Source organism: Sander vitreus, chromosome 18, assembly GCF_031162955.1.
Source record: "Sander vitreus isolate 19-12246 chromosome 18, sanVit1, whole genome shotgun sequence".
Lineage (NCBI taxonomy): Eukaryota > Metazoa > Chordata > Actinopteri > Perciformes > Percidae > Sander > Sander vitreus.
In genome coordinates this window covers 9,627,909-9,650,652 of record NC_135872.1, presented here as the reverse complement: position 1 = coordinate 9,650,652, position 22,744 = coordinate 9,627,909, and the positions used below count along the sequence as shown (strand labels likewise).

Genomic DNA, 22,744 nt, shown 5'->3' with positions numbered 1-22,744 from the left:
ATAGAAAACTTGTGGGGTGACATCAGAAATGCTGTTTCTGAGGCAAAACCCAGTAATGCAGAGGAATTGTGGAATGTAGTTCAATCGTCCTGGGCTGGAATACCTGTTCACAGGTGGCAGAAGTTGGTCGACTCCATGCAACACAGATGTGAAGCAGTTCTCAGAAATAATGGTTATGCAACTAAATATTAATAGTGCAGTGATTCAAAGTAAAGCAAACCCTTGAGACATTTTTCAGTTTATACAGTAAATGTTTGAGTTTGTAAAGAAAAATGCAAATACTGCTATTTTTTTGGAACAGCCTAATATTCCTTTTTCTTCACTTTCTGTAAACACAAACTTGATCAATTTTGGTCATGTTTTGATTTGGAATATTATGGAATTAAAAGCTATTCTAAGGATTTTGAGCACTATTCACTTTTTTTAAACACACTGCTGTTATTCTGAACACAACTGTATGTGCAAGAGTTATGTGATGCATTTTCATTGATACAGATGGTATTAACCAATGCACTTAAGGTGTGATATTTATTGAGTATTGCTTACTGTAAATAAAAACAGCCAGAAAAAGAGAGAGAACGTGCAGTGGTCGAGTGAACTAGATATATAAATGAAGAGGGAGCGCCCAACAAAGCAGTGAATCAAAGGAATAAAACATTATTTTCTGATTGCTTCACAGCGGTTATGTTCTAAGGCACAAATAAACACACATGCCCTCCACGGGAAGGTGCCACATTGTCGGATTATGAGGAAATGCAGAGCCTCATTCTTTCTGTGTGTGTGGGGATGTCTGCATGTGTGTATTAATCTATACATACACCATTTACAAGAGCTAACACAAGATGCATTTGGGCATATCTGCATGAGTGTATTCAGCCATGACTGAACGTGTGTGCATTGTAGACAGTTTTTGCATGACTGTGTACTTCATTTGCCTGTCTGACCTACATGTGTGCTAAAATCTTTGTATGAATATTCATTATGCTCTCTCGCTGTATGTGTGTGTGTCAGTTAAACTTGTGCGTCGGTATGAGACGCTGAGGGGCAAAGCAGCTGCACAACCTGCATGCTTAATAAACCCATAAACATCCCGCACACAGAAAAATAAGAAGATACAGGCAGAGGACAGGGTCTCTAAAAATGCATACTTCTAGTGATCCAGAATGAAAATCTATTTAGCGGACTGTTTTTCTGCTTGTGGTGGGGATGTGTTAACATTCTGAGTTTAATGTTTTTTTCTTTTTTTTTTAATCTGCAGAAAATCTGCCTCTACAGATTCTGCGTGGCCCTGGTCATAAGTGATGATTGAGAGGGATTACTTTTGTATTAGTCTTTATGTTGTTTTTTTAGTTTAACACTGCATATTATACCTTTGATATGCAAATTGATCTTGACAGAAAGAGCTTAAAGAAGAAACAAAGATTTATCATCCGTTCACGCCGCCAGAGTTCAGTTCTCCATTTATACCAAAACCAGTACTGAGAAAGCTAACTGATGCAGATGGCTTTGTTTCCCCTCAGCAAAAAACTTCTGCCAAACATGTGCTGTTCTGCAGTCTATAAATAACAGAATTATGCAGCAAGCCACTCCCACCCACACACACCTGTCCAGCAAAGATCCCGCAGACACCAATGATGCAAAGGATGTTGAAGACCGCTGAGCCAACGATGGTCCCCACCCCCACATCACCATGGGTAATGAAGACACCTGCACACAGAGAGAGGCAGCCAATCAGAATCAGCGGTGACACCAACCATCTGGAAATGTCTGTCTGTGTGTGTGTGTGTGTGTGTGTGTGTCTACCAATGACAGATGCAAAAAGCTCTGGTGCAGAGCTGCCAGCTGCCATGAAGGTGGCTCCTGCAACATCTTCACTCAGATCTAGTTTCTGCAGAAATAAAGCAAATATGTGTGCTTTACACATACAAACTAGCATTGTGTGACCTTGAACAATGAAACTTAAAAAGGGCTACAACTCCCAAGTACCTCACAGATCTTCTCCAGCGATGTCACAAAGTATTCGTCACATGTTATGGCTAGGGCCAGGAACATGTAGAGTGCCTAGAGACAGAACCAGCAGAGTTAAGTTTGGTGTGTGTGTGTGAGAGACGGGTGCCCCTGTGTAGATACATCCTTAATCAGCAGAAATTAGCTGAGGTTATAGAGCCTTGGCAGAGCAAGGTATTCTCCAGCTAAAGGACGGATGAAGGGGAATCTCAAAAGCACAGCAACCTTGAAATGGGGCCTGCAATAAATTCAAGTGTTAATTCAGCAACAAGCAGTTTTCTCTTACAACTATTCTGCCAGATAATGTAGATTTTCAAATTGTAAGAGGAGGGGTGGGGGAGGACACAGCCTATTTCAGTAGCTGAGGCCAGATCTATAAATTATAGATCAGCTGTGACATCATCATGGCCCGGCAGCCCCGTCCTGCTCTGCTCTATGCTATCCACAGGGGGCAGTGCAGGACCGCAGCATGATCAGACTCCCCCCCCCACACACGTTTTATTTTCCTCCTCTCAGCAGTGATGCCTGGACATCAATAAGTCATATTTCCGTGTGGAACAAACAGCTGGGGGCATTTAACAAAGTGTAAGCGCAGTATACTGGATTGCAGCTCAAATCTTAGTTTTGATCATATCTGAAGAATCTGGTCATAAAGATGTTTCTCTACTCTCACAAGTGAAACCAAAAATTGATCATAATGTTGCAGTATTTCAGCTTTCATGAAAAGGTTTAGAAATAATTAGATGGAGCTGCTTCTTTTTAAAAGTTTCCAAGGCGGGGATCTTTGTGCTAATGTAATCGGTGGTGAGAAGGGCTTAACCATGCCAAATAGGCAAAGTACTACAGTTGTCACACCTCTGCTCATACTGGCTCTCATTATGTCAGTATATGTCAAGTCAAAAAAAGGTCAAAAGATACAGGGTGTGTTCAGGGCCGGAGCTATAACAATGAGGGCAAGTCCTCTGATTTTTTTGATTTTTTATTTTCTAAACAAACATGGTGTGTTTTATAAACCTCTAGTATTTATTTGATGTTTAAATTTAACTGCTTTTAAAAAGGATAGGTTTGCAATTTTTGTAGGTGCCCATATGAACACTGAAACAGGTTTTGCTTGCTGAAGTCATTCCTCCTCCTCTTTCAGAAGTTCTCTTCCTAATTTACTTCCAATGTAAGGGGGAAAAATCCACAGGCCTAATATTCAAAACTGTATCTGAAAATAATATAAGGCTTCAGCAGTTTGAGAGAGACAACTCCAGCTTGTATCTCTCAATGTTATGTCTTCTTCGTATACAATTCCCTCTGTGTTCCCTTGCTGAGCTGCAGTGGCAGGAAAGTCTAAAAAGACTAGCTTTAGGGCCAACTTTTATAAAAAAAATTGTGAACCTATTCTAGAATAAAAAAATAAAAAATAAAAAATTATACATTATTAAAAAGTCGCAGCATTTCAACCACAGTGTGGAGAACGCTTTACATGCATAGGAAAGACAAATGGTTTTCTGGTCAAAGATTTCTGCGGGGATGGGGAATGTGTTAGGAGGGGGTGAAATCATGACCTCGGCATTTCTAAAATCCTGACTACAGCCCCAAGTTGCATTTGACTCAAAGAAACCTTTAAAAGCCAGTTAAATCCAGCATGAAGAGCAATACCTCCTGCTGAACAATAGGCCTACTGGAAAAACTCCATTGAACCCCACAGGTGGCTTTATGCCTTTATGTCCAGTCAGTGGAGCTTAGCATGATTAAATGTAGACAATTATAGAGTTTCATGTGGAGAAGTAGCTCATACTATAATTTATTATTTTATAATATAAATAATGGAGGTTTGGCTGTCCTTATAGCCTATCCTGCGCCTCTGCATTGTTCTAATGAATCATTCTTAAATTTAAACTGACTAAAAATACTCCCAACCTCAAGAGTAGCACTAATATATTTATGAAGCTTTCTACACATGCACACTACTGAGTTAAAGCTCTCCTTTGACAGACATCACCACTTTACGACACTTTAGGACCCTGAAATTAAATTAATGACGTCTTGTAGTTTCTCATGTTCCATTCAATACATTCAAATTACTGTAAGGCTAATGACTTACATCATCTGATTTTTAACTGTATTACAAGCAATTTAAATTTGGTTGGGCCTTGGCTACAATAATTTAGGAGATATGTGATCAAATATTCTAAAGGCACTAACTATTCGTAGAGCTTTCAGCTGTCGATATGCTTTACCAAAGACGTGAACCTCCACACTTAAAGTACTACTAAACTGTACCCATTTTTCTTTCTTCCCCTATACATCTTTCTCACGTCTGTGCGAGTTTACATAGTTATTTTTGCACAAAAATGGGCGCATGCTGATTTTGATACGATGAAGTGTATAATCATTTGAGCATTAAAAAGCCCCTATGTGGCAAGTTTACAATCTGGCTAAGCAGAAAACTGCTACCAAAGCCCCAACATTACTTCCCAGGCTTTAAAAGCTAAAAACAAACAAACAGTTAGGCTGCTAAGTGAAACGCTTCTAAATCCATCTGCAACAAGCTGAGCTCTACTGAAAGTGTTGACTGGTGACCGATGTGATGGGAGAATGCAGGTGCAGCAGCTTAAAAAAATAAAATAAATAAATAAAAAGTCCTCTTACCGCCACGATGTGGAGCACAATGGCCCCGCTCTTGCGTTCATCAGTGGTGAAAAGGTCAGTGGGGAACTCATGTATTGCTGAGGAGAGAGGAAATGTCACGGTCACCATACATCAGCAGCATGACGGGGAGGTACATGTCCCCAACCCAACCCGAGAGGACCGTGTGACGTCATGATGGGTGTCAGCCTCAAAGGATCAGGCCTGGGGTGCCCTGTTGGTTCAGCAGGCTTACACTGAATTAGTATGGTCATGGTACCTGAGAGTGTCATTCCTTCTTCTTGTTCCATCTCTTCCCAATGGATTATAACATACAGCAAAAATGTCTTGTATACCTAAAAACAGGGGCACCACAGCCAGAAAGGGTCAAATTGAAAAGCAGCCTGTGATCATCATCCAAAAAAAATAAAAAGCTGGAAACTCAGAGACATCAAGGGCTTTGAATTTTCAAAAGGACTGAAATGGCTCCAAACACTTTTTGAAAATCATCTTCAGGCTGCAGTATTTCACACAACTCTGCAACCAATGACTTCATACCTATTCATGGTAGAAAAAAATAGTCAAACATCATAGGCTATATTAAGAGTCTGAAGTCATACAGAATTGAAAGCAAGCAGGCAGAAACGTCTCCCATGCTGAGGACTCATCATCCATCATCCAGAGCTCCAACTGGAACACAGTGTGATCACGGTACCACCATACGGCTCACATCTCTGGAAACGCAACCGCTCCACAGTGCACCTGGCTGGAGACAGAAGCTGGCCGTCTCCGTGACGGGACCCGGCATCTGTGGCAAACGGCCCCTTTGCGACCGGTTCCTGTTGGGCCCGAGCTGCAGGCTCACATCTTGTCTCTCCTTGTAACACGCCTACAACATAACTAGCATAATGCTTACACAAGCTACAGCTATCTCTAAGCTACAGTTATAATTCCTGCAAACATTTTATCGACCTGGGGGTTAACGGCAGGTCTATGGCACAACCTCTCGCATGAAACGGGTTTCACCTGAACCACCAAGCCCACAGCACAACTTCATACACTAACGGCGTTAAAGTACTTTCATATGCAACTTAAAGTTATGCTTGCATAATAAGCGATACAGTTACGCAGAATTATTGTCCCTCCCAAGTACGAATTGTAGTCTACAGGGCATGCCTCGCATTGTTTAAGACATCACCCCCCATCCTGAAATCTCGTCACTGGCTCCCTGTCCCACTCAGAATTGAATACAAGGTCTCCCTCCTCACCCACCAGTGCATTAAGGGACATGCCCCCCTTTACCTACAGGAACTCCTCACCCCCCAGACCTCCTCACGCACCCTCCGGTCTGCAACCTCAAACACCCTCCAAGCCCCCAGCTCTGCAGCATGGGTAATAGGAGCCTTTTCTTCTGCTGCTCCGAGGCTGTGGAACACTGTCCCTGACCACCTGAGGGCCCCACAGTCTACAGATGTTTTCAAACGAAACCTAAAAACAAATCTTTTTAGAAAAGCTTTTGTATTTTATAGGTTTTCCTTTTTAACGATTTACTGACCTTGATCTTTTTTAATTGCATTATTATATGTTCTGTAGCACTTTGAGATTGCTGTAATGTAAAGTGCAATACAAATAAAATGTATTATGGAAAATAATGTATAGAGAGAGAGTCTCTTTGTATCATAAACCTGTACATGGATTTCAATGGGTTTATTCAAACAGCAGGGAGGGGATTGTCATCAGATTTTTATTTCGCAAGCTTTGAAACTGCCTATAGTGAAGAGGTGCTCATCCTATGAAACGGGAAATATTTTTAAAAGGCGAGCTCTGCATTCATGACATCCACTGTTTTTCACATTTTTACATGTCAGCCATCATATACAAAAGTGTCAAAGCGATAAATTAGATTCAAGCAGCATGTAACAGTCTGTTCCTGTTAGAACAAACAAGGTTGCATTCTGCGTTTGTGTTATTTTGAGTTTGTTGTTTGTGTCTGAAACGTGTTCCTGCAGAGAGGGTGGAACAGCATCAACAGGTGTGCAGCTCCAGAGCTTCACAACAGACTATCCTACACGCTAATGATGAAAATAAACTTTAACAAACATTGTACAGGTAGTTGGGCTTTGTTGCCACCGGTTGTGCACGTTTCTCTGGCTGCTCTGAGTGCTGTATATGAGCAGCTTCCCTAGCAGGCTGAGCCGGGCCCACACGCCTACACGCTTACCTGTGCATGACAGCTACCTCACTGAACTGCTGCGGCTTACAAGTGTGTGGTGTCCACACAAAGCATTGCTGCTGCCTGCCCTGTCTGTCTACATTGAATTTTGCCTATGATAATGGCCATCAATAATAGAACGTTTCAATGTCATTTATATTTAGAAGCGTGAGCTCAATTGTAAAAAAAAACAAAAAACATTAAATATTAATTTACTCACCTGGTTGAACGTGCACCCAATGTACCAATGCTTACGTCCTTACCGCAGCGGCCAGGGTACAATTCCGATCCATGGCCCTTTGCTGCATGACATTCCCTTCTCTCCCCAACATTCCTGTCTTAAGTTGTCAGATCCAATAAAGGCAATAAAAAAAAAAAAAAGAATAGATGGGACTGCTTTTGCGGTATGTGCTACTTATGCATAGTACTTTTGGAAAAATACAAATAAAAATGACGTGAAAAGAAAGCGCTGTAGATTGAGCTAGCAGAATAATGCTGTTTCCAACTGATAATAAAGGCGGGTTTTGGGGCCCTTGTCACATATGGACTAGTGAAGTGGAACAGTGCTCACCTGAGACTTCTCACGGCATCTGTCCTAATCTCACCGTTGCCTGTTTTTAATGATATTCGATGGTGTGCACACATGAGTGAACCAGCGCAGCATTTGGAACACTGCACAGGCAAATCAAAACACTCCACAGTATGTACAGTAGTCCAAGCCCACTTAATCAACTGCATGCCTCCCGGAGTTCACTCAATTACATCACATATTATGGAAATGTGGTACAATTTGTATATCCATGTCATCCGACACATTATCTTTACCAGAGGTAGCATTGCCGTTGCTTTGATTCTATGGGACATGAGCTAATCCGGCCTTGATTTGTAAAGCGTTTTGGTGTCTCTCTACAGCACTAAGGCTGCCTTCATGACACAGTAAATGGATCTGATTAGGACAAAACAGTAATGTAAAAGTATGAGTAATGCGTTATGACCTTAAAATTTTATGAGAAACTGGAGAACAACTGGCTGACATTGGTATCTTACAGCTACACTGTGGCAGGCGGCTTTAGCTCATTTCATTTCGGACAGGTTTGTGCGCTGAATGAAACGTGTCGGAAAGCCGACTGCCTCAAGCAAAGGTGCAATCAATTACAGGATTTGTCAGCTGTGTCCTCAGAGGGGTGACTGGAAACAAACTGATGCCAATACAGTCGGCCGGCTAAACTCCTACCGATACATCATGGACAAACAGCCCCATAAGCATACATTATTCTAGCTGCTAAATGTTGCCTGTCAAGCTTCTGAAAAAAACATAAAAACCATGGGAAACGAATCAGGTTGGAATTCCCCGTTGTCCCGAGCCTTTTCCACCTCCTGCTTCCACCAAAGCTGCAGGTCTGCCATGAATCAATAATTAAATGCCATCGCCATCCAATGTGCTTTGGTTACATGTTCAGCCCCTTGCCACTGCATGCAGTCAGGCCTGGCTGAGTGAGAGTTAAAAATAGGCGATCGCAAGGGGTGTTTTAAAGGGCGTCAGCACCGGGACAACAGAGAGATGACAGGCAGGTAGGGGTCACCTCCCAAAGCCTGTAAACATTCAGCCAGACAGCGTCTACAGGGGTCGTCTATGCTTCCTCACTGTAGAGGTCAAACCGGACGTGAACATGCTTCCACGGCCCTTTCAAACACAAGGACAGGACGTACACACAGGAGAGGGACAACAGACAGATTGCTTAAGTGATGCATCTCAAATGAGGCCTATAAATAGATACCATAAATAATATGCATCTCAGTGGAATTGGGTGTCACTTTTACAGAAATTGAGAAAATAAAATTGGAGAAGACATTTTTTTTTATGATGCATTTGTTGCAGAAATTCTTAGTTGACGAATTTGAAATCAATTATCAAGCAAAAATGACCATATATTTGCAGGTTTCAGCATCATGAATGCAAAGAGTTTAATGAGGCAACTCATGATTATTTCCAGATATCGACTGTCAATTGTATTATTGATTGTTTGGTCTTTAACAATTTCCTAAAGCCCAAGGTGCCATCCTTAATTGCTTGTTTTGCCTGACAAAAAAAAAAGATCAAAATAGTTGCAGATTAATTCTGTCAGTCGACAAGTCGATCAATCGATTGTTTCAGCTCTTAAAGAGTTTGCTTGCTTTTAACAATTTTATATAATTATATCATGAATACTTGTGTCCTGGTCAGCATTGCTTTGCTTTTAAACTTGATATGCACATGTATAATTTGCCTTTTTTTTTTTTTTTTAAACAGATAAAATGCAGCCTCAATTTTTCATAAAATACAGCGGTATATACATGTACAAATGTGTAAATATTTGGCATCTTGAACCAAATGTCACGCACCAATTTGTTATAAATTACACAAGAAATTCTAATCCTTCAGATGAATATGTTGAAGATTGTGCCAAGCAAGCTGCTGTCGTAATAAATGGTGTTCTTTTCACTTATGTCTATGCTGCCGTTCTTTTGTTTCCGCGGGACTGCTGTCTTTGTTGAAGGCAACAAGGGAGCGAGCAAGAGCGTGAATGAGGGACGTCTGGATCGGTACTGCAGGCAGGAGACAAAAAAAAAAAAAACAAGTCCTCTCTTCAGATGCTGAGCTACAAAATCTAAAAATAAACCCTGGATTCTCTGTTTGGACACCTGACTGTGCCGCATATGCAAGAAATTACCGGCAACGCTTTTGTTCATCTATCTCCCCCAAACCCATCCTTCTCATCTTGTCAACCCCAGAAGTAATATCAAGTCCACACAGAGTTCTCCCAAGAAGTGTTTGGAGGATCTTATGGGATGCAGCGCTGCCATCACTTCATTAAGTGTAAGATCAGGGACAGTATGAAAATGATTATGAGTCAGAGAAGACTGGTGTGACTTTTTCCCCCTTTCATTGTCTCACCCCAGGTGTATTATTTTACTTCAGCTCTCCCTTGCAAGATTAAAATATATAAATAATGGCGACTTCAGTGTGCACAGACAGCCATAAAGAAACACTTTGCCATATGCACAGGACAGCAATTTTTCACAAAAAGGAAAAAAAGTTAAAAGTTTCATAACATAACTCAGGTCGATGGCGGTAGTTTATTTAGTAAAAATGTAGTGACCAGTCACCATTTTGTTACTATGTTTGCTATACGTTTGACAATTGCTAATTATATATATTTTTTTTTTTTTTTATGCGTTATTGGCAGTAATGTGATGATTAAAACGTTTATTCTTTGTGCATTTGGGGGGGGGGTATTTTTACACAGTCCCTAAAACCCAATTTCATCAGAATCCTGCTTTTATTCCATGTACTATAAAAAAAAAAAGAAGAATATAGACCTACTTCTTTGGATTTGTTCTGGCTCTGCTACACAAAGAGTAGAGTCAAAATGAATTCTAAATTCAGTTATTTTAAAAACACTGAATACATATTGTTTTTAAAGTACATATATTTTCTCTCGCAGGCCACACAAGTCTTTAACGTACAAAAATCCACTTACATAACCTTAATTTATTGACGTATTAAAGCCAGAGGATGTCAGTCTTTACATTTGAGCAATTATAATTCCATAATCTGGTAATATTCCAGATCTTACACTGCCGTTACATAATTGAGCTCAGTATCGGGTGCCGTCTGTTGTCCCAGAGATAGAAGGAATGGCAGGACAGTGTGCACAGAGCAGACCAGTCTCCACCCAACACCCTGACTGTGGTGGCCTGGGCAACAACAACAACAAAAGGCTTGAGATGGAGCCATGCACAGAATGTTTTTACAATCTTGCATTTACTAAATCTTAAAAATAGATCATTCTGATAGAGAAAAAACCTAATGTGAGCCAGATGTTTTGGCAGTGCCCGGTGCCACCTCCTGTCACCGACCCACTAGTTTGGATCAACGGTACATTTCCATTTCCAGGATAATTGCCTAACATCCTACGCGCTCACGTGCAGGATGTCCCTCACCTTCTGCTCTGTGTGTGACCATTCTCAAACTGTTCACTTCTGGAAACGACAACAAACTTTGAGGTAGCAAGCTACACGCTGAAAAATTTGGATTGTGCAACAAGGCAGGTCTGCTTGGTTCTTTCAGGGAATGATTATAAAGATTTACAAATAATGTGTATACGGCATTTACTATCTAACAGACATTTTGGGACCGATTGGTGCGATTGCTGTGGACGAAGTACACACGGCGATACACTAGTAAGAGCAAATTACGTTTAACCATGTATGTAGCTAATTTAACAGCTCATAGTACTGGGTTGTGTGAACAGTTAACTTCATTTAATATTTATGTGGCGTTTTCTTTGGCGCAGTGCAAGTGTTCCACCAAAACAAGTTCCTTCCAGAGCCACCGTTGCTGCGTCTGGAGCTTAGCGCCGCCCAAGACAATGCAAACAACCCAGAGCGTTTTTTTCTCCTATCCCAAAATATGTGTGTGGGTGTAGCCAGACCTTACTCCACAGCGGTGTGGAGATAGTTCTGGCAATGCGAGACAGACAATCGACCCACAAACCAGCCAGGTCATTAAAATAATACAGTTGACACTCCAGTATAGTAGTCAAGAGACTGTACAAAAGGTGAATGATTCCTCTGGGTCAGTATTAGTCCATTAGATTATTAGCTTGTTCCAGCAGACATCAGTGAGCAGCATGACTTGACTGCGACTGACGGCCATTCTTGTAAACATGACATCACGAGTTGCCTTACTGGAAAATAGCTCCGTCACACAGAAACAATAAGTTCTGAAAATAGCAAAACACACGATTATCCTCATTAGGTGATACTTTCACATGCTCAAACATCACATGTACGGCTCTCACATGCTTATATAAGCACTTAGACACATGAAATTTCACCTGCATGAACACACTCGCATACCGATTACACTTCTTTTTCCATGAATTCCCCTCAGCCTTTATGTGACTGTGTTTATGAGTGTAAGCAGTCAGGCTGTTGAAAGAGGCCAAGCTGGTGGACCAGAAGACTCCTGGTTCAATAACCTTTAATGGGACGCTTCTGTGAGACGTATGCATTCAGCTGTGTAGAGGAGAAATAAGTAAACGGCTCCTTCCGGGTGAGGTATGGATCCGTTGCAACAAAGACAGCTGAGCTACTTCGCTGCTGCAACTATACGCTTTTAAACCTGCTGAAATGTCCTTTGTAGTCTGAGTTTGAATTTTCTGAAGTACTCACCAAGGGAACAGAATGAACATTTGAGTAAAAGAATGTGAATGAACGAATACATGAGGTCAGGCATGTTTGAGCTGTGCAGCACGGAAAGTGCTCTGTGCAGGTGCTCGTGCCTGCGCTCCCCCTCTCCGCTGCATTGTTCCACAGTTGGCATGCGAGCGAGCAGCAAAGCGAGGTCAGTTTCCATTATGCACAGCAGCATAATCCCTGCTTGTGCAATTCCCTTTTAAAAAGCCTCCTTCTGGTGTTTCCCTGCAGTTGACGAACCTGTATTCCAACAAGGACTGGCCACCACACACTAGCAGATTTCCCCCTCCAAATAAAACTCTGAATAGTTTTTGCAGGGTGATGACACTTCCGCTTTGGCCAACAGTTCCTCTAACATGCAACATGTGCAGCCCCTGCCCGAGAGCAGATTAGTGCCATATCTAAAACTACAATCAAATCCCGTCGGATTAATTCATAGTACAAACCAAGCCTTACTCAGTCCATCCAGAAAAACGCGATTATGCGATCGCATAATTCAATGCATAATCAGCCAAAGTCTGCATATTTATGCGGGGGCCGCATTTTTTCAAATACGCCGCACTTTCGCCGCATAAATTGCCGAATAAGGCGCAAAATATATCTTAGCAGAAAGTTGAAAAATGTTGCGTTTACTTCACACAAGAGCAGCCATTTTCCCGTTGCCATGGGAACGTTATAAAGTGACGTAATGTGAACGTCATCGAAAAAGCAGCAAACCCCGCGATGAAGCCATGATGAAACTGCAATTTTTGCAAGTGCCCGCAATTTCATCGCATAAAATTGCATAAATATCCCACATATTCCATCGCATTTAAGAAAACGTGCCACATAATCAAGAAAGTGAACTTTTTGTTGTTGTCTTGTTAGGCCAATTACGCCACTCAAGTGGGAGTTTATTATATGCTATTAGCAGCATGAAGCGATTTATTCCTCCTACAGAATGGTGCTCTGCCCCCTCTCGCAATTTTCTTTGCTCCACAGTTGGCATCAGTCGATGCCACATGGGGGAATAAAAATTTAATATTTTGTCCCCAAGTAAACCTCAAGTCAAACAGCAAATACGCATCTCTGATCAGACCGCTGCACAGGCTGGAAGAGCTCATAAAACATGTAAATTCAGAAATAAAAACCACCATTTCTAGTCAACCAGGTTCTAGACAAGTTATTGCAACTTGGTTAAATTTAGGTCAAAAAAGAAAAGTAAGAGTGCCATTTGTTCCATTCTTCATGGGACTGCTACAGTGGAAATGTATCTCAAGGGGTGGTATGACTCATGGTTTTCATGTGATGGTTAAATAAAGAGTATACAAAAGTTGTATCAGCCTCTCGCAGTGTGATTTAGCCCTTTTGTAGATTGAGCAAGAGCACAAAAAAACACCTTGGACAGCACCTTGTGTTTTAATGAAAGGCCAATAAAAGAAGCACTTATGATGAATGGCTGCCTTAGCAGTACAAGTCTCAGGACAAGCAAAACAACATTAGCATCTTGTGAACCCAGAGAAAAGGGCTCCCTCGCTGATCACACAAATAATGATGAAGCAAAGGCAGAGAGCCCAAAGCGGGCTGAGTGTAATCTATGCAGCCCACAATTAATTAAACTGAGCTTCAGATGTTGCACACACAGCATAAAATGAAAAGCCTCCAATAATAATTCCCATCCATTCGAGCCGGGGTCCATCCACGGTAAGTGCTGCTTTTCCCTGGAGGGGTGCACACCAGTTCCAGACAAACAACTGCACAGGGAATCAGGACAAACACACAGATCTGTTATTACAAAACATGTTTTTCACTTATTGTGAGAGTTGTGAACTAAGACATCTATTCAGTTCACAACTAACGTTAAGATGGTAAACAAGTTTGTCATCATAGAAAAATTTGACTTTTTACTCCACAGACCATGAACATCCACTCTGAGTCATACTCCCCGATGGGATTTTGTTTCATTAGCAATAATTCGCACCGACAAGTGCAACATGAACAATAAGTTAATTGTAGTCAGTCAGACTCGGAGACAAGCATTTTACATTTTATCTTACCAATAAACAAACCAACTTGTTGCGAAACATTTATTAAATGCCATTTTCTTGATATTTATGCAGTGACTTGATTTATCTTGTATCAAGATTACCCTCATTTCTACATAAAGTTTCATAAAGATATCAAAACTCCCCTGAGAACAATTACAATTGTCTTAGTTGTCAATCCCCCCCATTTTAAGAGTTTTGGCCTTGAAGTCTAATTGTTGTTTAAATGTTTCTTGTTAAAGTGCTATATCAAATACTTTGCTTCTATATGATATTATGTACAGCTATACTCAGAGCCCCTCATACTGCACACTACTGGGTAAAACAAAGCAACTGGTCAGCTGAGGTGCCTGAAATCTGCATGTGAGACAGGATTATTCACGAGACCAAGAGCCAAGAACAACAAGTCATATGATCGTCTCACAGTGAAGAGGCAGAGCAGTGGTGGGATCAGAAAAAGGAGGACTAGAGCCGATGAGAAATGTGTGGAATGTGAGGTACAGTCTGGTACCTCCGGTGCGCAAGGCTTTTGAGTGAAAAAAAAAAAAAAATAAAGAACAATTTAAAGCCCATAATCTTGTCATTTAGTATTGTGACCATTTCAATGTGAACTTTTTCAAAGTCAGTGTTTGTTTTGCTTGTTTTTATATAAAAAAACAGCAGGTTACAGTACCAATGATTCACTAATCCCTGAGGGATTCTGCCTACTGCAACCAGTAATGAAGTACTAGCCAGTTAGTCCTTTCTGGGTCACTTGCGATGGCACAAAAAAAAAAAAAAAAAAAAAAACAGTAATTTCTTTAATTACTTCCTAAATTGTCTGAGCCCTGGTGTCATCCTTTGTGTGCTAGCCAAACACAAATAGTAATACAAAAACCCAATATTGAGTTGCACCTAATTTAGTAAAATAATTATTCTCATCAGGGCTTCTCAGGCTTAAATCCTCCTTCAACATGTCTCCTTTCCATATACATGTTCACTTTATGACTTTAAGAGCAGGTAGATCAAATCCTAAATCCTGTACAGCAAATTAATATCACAGTAGTATATAAAAGTACATACATTTATCATGAAAATGCATAATGATACTAAACCTCTAACCCTGGCAACTTTAATGTCATGCTTCTCCCTCTGGGCCATTATGCAGGATCACAGAAAGCTCAAATGATCCAGTGGTTGTAAAACACGAGGCAATTCAAATGACATGGCCATTGTTGCCCGTACATTTCAATCAATAATATCATGAAAAACTTATCTTTTAATGTTGTCGTAGCCTGATGCAGCAGTGTCAGTGGAACTGTCAGCAGTCTAACTAATTATAGAGAATGCTGCTTCCTTTAAGTGTACCAAAGATGCCCTAACACAATCAATACCTGAACCTTTTAATAGCTTATTGCAGCGCAAGTGATCTAAACTGAGTCAGAATAGAGGCCCATGAAGGTGGTTAATCAAAGCAGAACATCAACTCAAAACTCCACAGCTATTGGCTGTTGCGTTTTTCCTACAGTTGATGTACTGTTTGTCTTTGAACAATACACAACCGTTCGATAGAGTTCACCCATAGTGTTCTGTGTATTTAATGATCCTCAGACTGTATTAGTCATTGATTAGTGGAGAATCCACTAATGATAAACATCATCAAATCTTATAAGAATATAAATTATTGCATTTAAAAAAAAAAAAAAAAGAATTTCCTGGCTTAATGTGTCTTGATAAAGATTTGTAAGGAGATAGTACATGAGGATATAACAATAAGGAGATCTTGACTATATCTCATTGGCAGAAAACCACAATTTAAAGCAGCATTCATCGATTCTGCAGCAGAACAAGCCGTTAACAGCGTTGACAACTGTTGACAATGTTGTTATGGAATACAGTTGCTCATGTACACATCCAGCAGACGTGGTGCAACGTTAACATTCATTTGCAGTCGCGTTTCTGTCCGCCTGACAAATCTAAGTCAAATATCCACTCTTCCTGTTTTGGTCTGTGAGCTCCTGAGAGAAACAACTGGCTCTTTAGCTTCTAAATGCTCCACTACGTTTACCAGATAGTCGCTAACTTTTGTTTTATCTGCTATTTGGTGCTGGGCAGGTAGCGTTAATTAGTGCAGCATTAATCTCATAGCATACCTGGCGCTGAACAGTTCTGCTCCGTTTCGTTGTCTGGTACTGAAGCCATTAGCCGTCTTCCCCAGTGTTCAGGGTCCGGATGTCCCTCCACTAACATCCCATGGCCTGCAACAGAAAACAAAACACCTCTGCTTATCATACATTCATCATCAATAAAGTATGATCACAATCACTGTCATTAATCCAAATAAGGTTTTCTTTTCTTTAACCCCTTAAGTTTATTTAGATAGATATGACATTTTCATTTGATGGCAGCAATAACACAACATGCAGCTGCTGTGCCATTATGTTTCAGGGTGGAGTGCACAAGTTTCATTTTTCATTAAACTGGTCTTAAGCATCTATAACGGGGACATAAAAATCACTTCTGTCCCAAATCTATTACGCAAAATCATAACGAGCTGAGCGGCATTTTAAATTTGCAATTTTCATAAAATGTCAACACACAAATGCAATGAATTGGCAAAGCAGTGCAGGATGATTAAACAGTATTGCATGTATATGCAATTTTGAGCAGATCCCTGGGGAATACCCTGAGAACAGATGGTCTGTTGTAGGTTACAGAATGGTTGTGAAAGACTTTGTAGACTTTGCAGCGGACACACATGATCTTAAGTGTCTCCCTGACCACATGAATGTGTCCATGATCACTCGTCTCAGGAGGCCAATTCCTCTTCTGGCAATGATTCAGCAGAAGTAATGGTGAAGACAAGGAGACAACTACTAGTTTAAGGGCAACACATTTCAGAACACTGACCTAAAAGAAGGAAAAAAAAAAATTTATATATATATATATATATAATATATATATATATATATATATATATATATATATATATATATATATATATATATATATATATATACACACACACATAATCCTGACATTTTAGAAGTTTCAATTTGAGAATGTGTGGCATTTTTGCTTGAAAGAAATGACAAATGAAAAATAGTTTAAAACAATTGCAGATTAATTTGTTGATTAACTAATCAATTAAATGACTAATAGCTTTGGTTTGAAGTAAATTAGAAATGGTGTTGTGCCGCTCAGTACGCATCTTTGTCAAATTTAAAGCAGTAATAATAATTTTGTTTTTGTTTGAGGACAGTGAACAAACATGTTATCACCTTTAGAAAGTGTTGTTTTGTGAATTTGAGCAGCCTATGTACGAGTCATTTCTGGCCAACCACAACCTGATAATGTTAGTCAATTACATTTTTAGTCACCGATACTCATTTTCTACTCTCCGACCTTCCAGTTACTGTTTTTTCTCACGGCATCTACCTGTAGCTAATGGTACTTTTGGTGCACGGACACGGAAATGTCTTCATTAAATGGCTTTCAATCTAGTATAGTTAGACAGCATGACGATCGGCAGGCGCTGAACAAACAGATTGTACACAAGGCGACTGCAGCTGCTTCTCACAGCTCTCCAATCCAAAAGACCAAACCCTCCAGTCATCGCTTTCAACCTGTTCCTTCTCACTAAGCAGCCAAGTTTCTTACGGTCTCTGGTCTCCCCTTTTTGTTTCAATTTATTCTAGCAACTCTCAAAATACAACACCACTGTCCAATGTAAGGCCAGAGGAGGGCATGGCGATACGTGGACACTGTGCCAAGAGATGATCACTATTGTCATACATAACAATAAAAGAATCATGTGTAGCGCACATGGGGCATTTCACATTTACACAACAAACTGATTTGGACGCGGTGGACTGTTAAAACATTTTTTGGGAAAATTTGCATGACAGTCCATCTAAATGCAATGTCGCCAGGCTGTTATGTGTAGAATCACTTGACCACAACTATGAAATTTTTTTTAAAATACAGATTGTGTGAGGTTTCCTGGAGGACGACTACATACATGCGTGCGTGCGTTGAACATAGGCCATTTATTGTACTGCATGCTCCCTGCTAAGCATCTGAAAAAGGAAAAACAATGAAGGCGTGATTCTGTCAGTACTTCTGGACAGGCTGGGGGTAAAATAAGGGCTGCAGTCTGTTGTGGGCCTGACTCACGTGATTAATCGTCTTATTCTTCATGTTCAATGACCACAGTATTTTTGGTATTGTGAAGAACTTGGGAGGTTTTGATTGCTCCTGATTAACCCTTGTTTGTTTGTCAGCAGGACATCTCAAAAACTTAAGATTTTCTCTGGATTGTGGTGGACAAAACTCAAGCCAAGAATCACTTGCCTTTGTGGTGAGTAAAGAATTACAAAACACTTAAAAAATGCAAAGGTGTCCCCCCCATCTTTAGCTACAAGTTCAACAATTGGAGGTCACTTTGGGGTCTCAGAAGGTGGGATACACATTTGTTATTCATTTTGACATTTTACAGTTTCAATTTAAAATAGAATCAATGAAATCGGGATTAGTTTTGGCCCTGCAGTAAATAAACATATTTTTAATGTGAATGTTGGCTGGTTTTCTTAGTCTTCCATCTTTTCTGGTTTTGGACTGTTAGTCCAAAAGGGACTAAACAAAACATTTGAAGATATCTTCACAAGCTCTAGAGAGTCTTATAAGACAAACATTTTCCACCTTTTTCTGATGCTTTATATAAATAAAAAAATATATGACAAGATTTGAAAACTGCTCAGCGTTGGTGGTTTACTTTCTGTGTGCCTTTACTTTATAGATAAGCACATTTTATGTGTGCTACACTGCTTGGTATACACATAGCAATAAGGTCATCCTAAATTAATTCTGACAACTGCAGTTACATTAAAGAGACACTAAATCTACTTGCTGCCTTGGAGCAGAAACAAAGAAATAAGCTCAATGGGATGAAAAGGATGCGAGTACACTTCTATCAGACTATATTGAGTAGCAAACAACAACAACAATAGCCCAGTGGTAATGTCATCCTCCAGCTCTGTCCAATCAGCTCAGCAGGGAGATGGACCAAGGACAACCATCCATCAATCTTTTTGTGCGGTGAAGATGCTCCCCTTCCACAAGTATTCACATTCCTGTTGCCCCACCCATCACCGTCAGTCTGCTGCAGCTACCTGTCAGAGCTGAGCCCTGCTTCTCATAAACACCTGTTCTAGTCCCCCACGCGCAACTCCATCACACATACCCAAACGCAGCCCCATCAGCATGCACAACATGGTGTTGCGCCCCACCCCTCTTTATGGAGCGGTAACCCGGGAGTAGTACATCAAATCCCATCCATCTGGACCATACAGCACATCAACACTCGCCCACACTACTATCAATCAAATGAGTGGCAGACACAAGGCGCAGGTTTTACTGTGACATAACAAATATGTGTTCCCGTTGTGATGGATGAAAGATGAGAAGGCCACAGCTATTCAATTAGGCAGATCTGATTATGGTGAGCTTTAGGTCTCGTGGGTTCAGAGGGGATTTCTGGTTTCCTCTCGTCAAACACTTCTCATGCATGTCACCTTGAAATCCCACCTCCACCACCACCGCCGCCGCTGCTGCTGGTCAAACAGGCTGACATTGACGTGAAAACGCCTTCTGTCAAATACCCCCACATGACAATCACCGCGTGTGGGTCAGGCGAACTTGATTAAATGAAAAAAGGCAAGCCATTAGTGACAGAGGGGGGCTTAAATGGCTCCCAGTGCCTGCCTTTGGAGATAAGAGATTTGCACTGGCCTGTATGATATCATTCCAGAATAATCTGTTAAGCCTCTTGTTGTTTTTAATGTAATTAATAAAACTCCTGATACATGAGTTAGAGATCTCAGGCTGTAGTTGTGGTGAATATACAGCAGCTTTCAGCCCTGGGGGCCTAAGTGGTTGCAGATGGACATCCCACCACAGGGTCTGGGGCTGTGGCTTAGAAGCACTATGAGTGGGGGGGAAAGACCAAGCCCTCTTCACTTCCATGCCCACATGCAATAATTCCTGATTTAAAGGCTGCACTAATAAATGTTTGCAAAATTCATGTTGCCACTGCACAGTTTTATTGTTCCCTTAATATGAACAACACTGTCTTGTACAATGTGTTCTGTCTAGTTAACCTCTGATCCCAGTGGTGTGTCACATATCATTCATCACCAGCAAAATGTCAAGGTTGATCGTTAGATTACATAACTGTATGTGAAGCTGTGTGGGATGCTCTGCGTGTCAGTGTTTGCACGGGCCTGCAGTAAGAGTTTTGACATGTGTGCATGGGAGGGCATGTTGTTTGGAGTGCGCGCGCCTGCATGGGGGAAAACCACACGCATCACGCATGATCAGCCATCTGAGTCATTTGCTCAGCGCACACCTCGAGCATCAGCTATGAATACTGAAACAATCACCAAGCAAATGCAGCCCGGTGTTGATCACCCCCCTTTAAATGGTCGGCAGTGGCCTCTGCGTAAAATCCGCATCCCTCGATGGCCATGCGGAACCTGGAAGCGTGCTGATGCTCGAGGGTGGTTGAGGTGATCCAGTGTGTGCGATGATGTGAGAAGCCCCGGGCCAGACGAGATGATGCCAGCATTAACCACCATCCTGAGCTCAAGTGTAGTGTGACCGACGATGCGCCTGGCGCCAAACAATCAAAAAGGCAGATTTGGGAGCAAATGGCAAAGCGCAAACAAACTAAAATCAAATTGTTCTCGTTCTGGGATTGGTTACTTGATCGCTGTGTGCATGTGGAGCAGCCTGCCTCTTGAATTAAAAACGTGCAGCTGCCACGGCGCGCACACTGCGGCATACAGACGCATGTGTCCAACATTGAGATAAAAGACAATGCTCTAATCGGACATGTGCAGCTTTTACTTTTTCTACGGAGCGTGTTGAGCCAAAACACATCATGGGCTATTTACTGCATTTTAATACAAACTACACACTTCATAAGCACCGCATACTCGTTTTGGACCTGCTCTTATTTATGAATGCAGACGATTATATGGCTTTGATGCCATGCCCTTGACTATGAAGCGCATTGGTTTGTTTTTGTAATCGATGCTCTATAATTACAATTAGCCTAACTGATCACTGCAGATTTCTGAGCCTCTCCGCTATGTCCTCAGTGCCCCGGTGCATCTCAGTAGACTCTCCCCACTCACCTGTCTTGGTCAACAGCGCCGACATGCTCCACGCTACGAAGAGGGCACTGCAGATGAAGCACACCTGAACGAAAAGCATCTCCCTCCTCTTCCGAACTTTAAATATCTTCGCAATTATTGTCTTTTTGGACGCGCTCACGGTGTCGGTGTCGTCCCGCTCCATGCTTCGCAGCTCGGCCGGCGGCCACTATTTTTGCGTCCTTAAGAGCCAAAGAAACAGCCGCCCCACTTGCCTCTTCACACGGAACACAGCCGGGATGTGGTCCTCATTTCAAGCCGTCCAGGGCGCAGATGGGGAGTAGTGAAGCGGACAGTTCTCCCCCCCCCACCTCTCCTCTTTGCCGTTAAGAAGATGCCTTTCAGCTGCCGGATAATGGACTTGGCAATGACACGGCGGTCAAATTCCGATATAGCCTATAGGCTAGATCTCCAAATCAAATCAAGATAGCACTGCTTTTGAATTCGGATTCTGCAAGAGGATGGGTATCGGACCGGCTCCCATTGCAACATGTAGCCTATCCTGTCCCGTGGGGGAAAGAAAAAAAAAATCAACTGCTGCAATAACCTCTCTCCGTATAGTTTTTGTTTGGCATAAAATGCGTCAGCGTACAGTCAGAAACATGGAATCGCTCAGCTGCGCCGTATCGCAAACTCCACGCACCTGCGCCTGTTAAGTGAAACCAATCTGTGTTCATCAAGGGTAATTGTCGAATTCGGCCAGCAGTCGTGCCGCTCGCCTCGCTCGGGCGCCTCCCACTTCACATGAATTCCTCCTCAGTGCAGAAATCCTCGTGCTGATCAGAGAGGACCATCAGCTGCCTTTGCTTCCAGCTGCCCTCTTACTATGCGCCCTCCAATGAGACCGCGGGCCCCTTTAACTTTCCCGAGGAATGCATGTGCAAACAGCCGGTAAAAAAAAAAAAAAAAAAACACGCTTTCCTTCTTCTGTCTCTGACTGTCCACATTGAAACCTCCGGACAGCTGCTCATCGATCACCCTGGACTCTGGAGTCCTGACATCTTTCACGTTATTTGCACGTCGCCGCGAGATCACACGTACAGGTTGGATTTGTGCGACTAGGCAAGCCCTATCATGCTGCTCAATACAACACAGAACAGCGTATCCCAACACTGCTGTGTTATTAAACCAAATCCAATATTTTCCCGGGTCCCGAGCACAGCCCCTCTAATAACTGGCCTCCAACTCACCTGCTGTCCTCATTTTGATAGCATGCTGAATAATTAAGGTTATGGATCTTCAAGCTCATGTGCGCCTGGCCCCTCCCTTCCAAATCTACAACCATGAAATAATTCCTCATTGCCTAAAGGGTTTTTTTTTGCCAAGTTTTTACGTTTTGCCCTTCAGAAAATTGCTTCACACAAACAGAGCTGTTGGACCTGCACAATGAATAATGTAATGGTGCCCTTTATGTCAGTGTGGCAGTAGTAAATTAAATGTGGGTAAAATAT

The 22,744-nt window shown here is 41.6% G+C and overlaps 1 protein-coding gene across 1 annotated transcript in view; it reads right to left on the bottom strand.

The window, feature by feature from the left end:
• slc24a4b (solute carrier family 24 member 4b) overlaps positions 1-22,428 on the bottom strand; it is a 34,755-nt gene extending 12,327 nt beyond the window's left edge. The window contains exons 1-6 of the mRNA XM_078275247.1: positions 21,276-22,428; positions 16,233-16,337; positions 4,648-4,724; positions 1,987-2,061; positions 1,804-1,888; positions 1,604-1,707 (exon numbers count right to left, since the gene is read on the bottom strand). Of these exons, the coding sequence (XP_078131373.1) occupies positions 1,604-1,707; positions 1,804-1,888; positions 1,987-2,061; positions 4,648-4,724; positions 16,233-16,337; positions 21,276-21,438 (609 nt within the window). The 5' untranslated portion in view covers positions 21,439-22,428. The remainder of the gene's footprint in view (positions 1-1,603; positions 1,708-1,803; positions 1,889-1,986; positions 2,062-4,647; positions 4,725-16,232; positions 16,338-21,275) is intronic.
• Positions 22,429-22,744: the final 316 nt, after the last annotated feature.